The sequence below is a fragment of the Eurypyga helias genome, unplaced genomic scaffold, assembly GCF_000690775.1.
Source record: "Eurypyga helias isolate BGI_N326 unplaced genomic scaffold, ASM69077v1 scaffold25605, whole genome shotgun sequence".
NCBI classification, from domain to species: domain Eukaryota; kingdom Metazoa; phylum Chordata; class Aves; order Eurypygiformes; family Eurypygidae; genus Eurypyga; species Eurypyga helias.
Window position 1 is genome coordinate 343 of NW_010252414.1, and position 1,568 is coordinate 1,910.

General features: G+C 62.3%; 1 protein-coding gene across 1 annotated transcript in view; it reads left to right on the top strand.

Annotated features, from left to right (window-relative positions):
- Window positions 1–1,539, top strand: part of LOC104510213 (septin-12-like) — a gene marked incomplete at its 3' end in the record, with an annotated part of 1,870 nt that extends 331 nt beyond the window's left edge. Inside the window, exons 2-8 of the mRNA XM_010152384.1 lie at window positions 55–183; window positions 314–395; window positions 495–632; window positions 722–839; window positions 923–1,018; window positions 1,124–1,220; window positions 1,488–1,539. Of these exons, the coding sequence (XP_010150686.1) occupies window positions 55–183; window positions 314–395; window positions 495–632; window positions 722–839; window positions 923–1,018; window positions 1,124–1,220; window positions 1,488–1,539 (712 nt within the window). The remainder of the gene's footprint in view (window positions 1–54; window positions 184–313; window positions 396–494; window positions 633–721; window positions 840–922; window positions 1,019–1,123; window positions 1,221–1,487) is intronic.
- Window positions 1,540–1,568: the final 29 nt, after the last annotated feature.

Below are 1,568 nucleotides of genomic sequence, written 5' to 3' on the forward strand. Positions count from 1 at the left end.
GGGGAATAATTTCCTGGGGGGTGTGTCTAACCAGAGCTGCCGGCATCCCCACAGGGCAGAGCGGGCTGGGGAAGTCGACGATGGTGAACACCCTGTTCAAGTCCAAGGTGAGCCGCAAAGCCTCGCAGCCCGGCCAGGAGGAACGTATCCCCAAAACGGTGCAGCTGCAATCTGTCACCCATGGTAAGGTCACCACCGTGGGGTCTGTCCCACCAACCCTGGGGAGAAGGAGGGGGACTGGGGGGATGACTGAGGCCATCCCTTGTTTCTCCCTGATGCTTGGTCCCTTCTAACCCACATCTCTGCCCCATAGTCATCGAGGAGAAGGGTGTGAAGATGAAGCTGACGGTGACGGACACGCCGGGGTTTGGGGATCAGATAAACAATGAGAATTGGTAGGACACAACCAGGTTCAGCATCCCAGCTTGGTGGGTGGTAATTTTGGGAGGGGGTGTTTGAGCTCAGATGCTGTCCCCCAAACTCCTCATCCTCAGCTGGGACCCCATCATCAAATACATCAACGAGCAGTACGAGAGGTACCTACGTGAGGAGATCCTCATCACCCGCAAAAGGAAAATCCCGGATACCCGCGTCCATGGATGCGTCTACTTCATCCCGCCCACGGGTCACTGGTGAGTCCCCACTCGCACCATCCATGGGTGCTGCCTGCCTGGTGGTGCTGGTGGTGGGGTTACCCCGGGGTGCTGGTGGTCCTTGGCAGGCTGCGCCCCCTGGACCTGGAGTTCATGCGGCGGCTCAGTAAGATCGTCAACGTCGTGCCGGTGATTGCCAAAGCTGACACACTCACACTGGAGGAACGGGCGGAGTTCAAGCAACGGGTGAGGGCAGGTCCCCAGGGAACTTCCGGGGTGCCCTGTGTTCCCCCCAGCCCCGGCTCAAGCCCCCTACCCCTACCCCACAGATCCAGGAGGACCTGAAGACCCACGCCATCAGCGTGTACCCGCAGGAGGACTTTGACCAGGACCCAGATGACAGGGCACTGAATGACAGGATTCGGGTGAGTGCCGGGATGCTGGGATTCTGGATGCTGGTCCCTGGGAGAGACACCCCCAGGGGAGCCCAGCAGCTCCCTGGGGCCCAGCACACTCCTCTGTGCCAGCAGGAGAAGATCCCCTTTGCCGTGGTGGGGGCGGACCAGGAGCACCAGGTGAATGGCAAGCAGGTGCTGGGCCGCAAGACGAAGTGGGGCATCATTGAAGGTGAGAGGAGCCCCTGGTACCCCCAGCCCTCCCCAGCTATGGGGTGGGTCTGATGGGGGTGTGGAGAGCAGCATCTGTAGGCACATCCCTGCCTGGGTGGGTGCTGGGGAGGTGCAGATGGTGACATAGAGCCGTGCTGGTGCTCCGGTGGCCGGTGCTCCGGTGGTACATGGACCCTGCCGGGCTGCAGTCCCCGAGCATCCCCCGCTGGCTGCCCTCCTGCCCACACCCTGCCCACCCCGCTGCCCGCTCTGCCTTGCTTTGCAGTGGAGAACCCGGCGCACTGCGAGTTCCCCCTCCTGCGGGACCTGCTGATCCGGTGAGCAGGGGACAGGGTGGGGAGTGTCA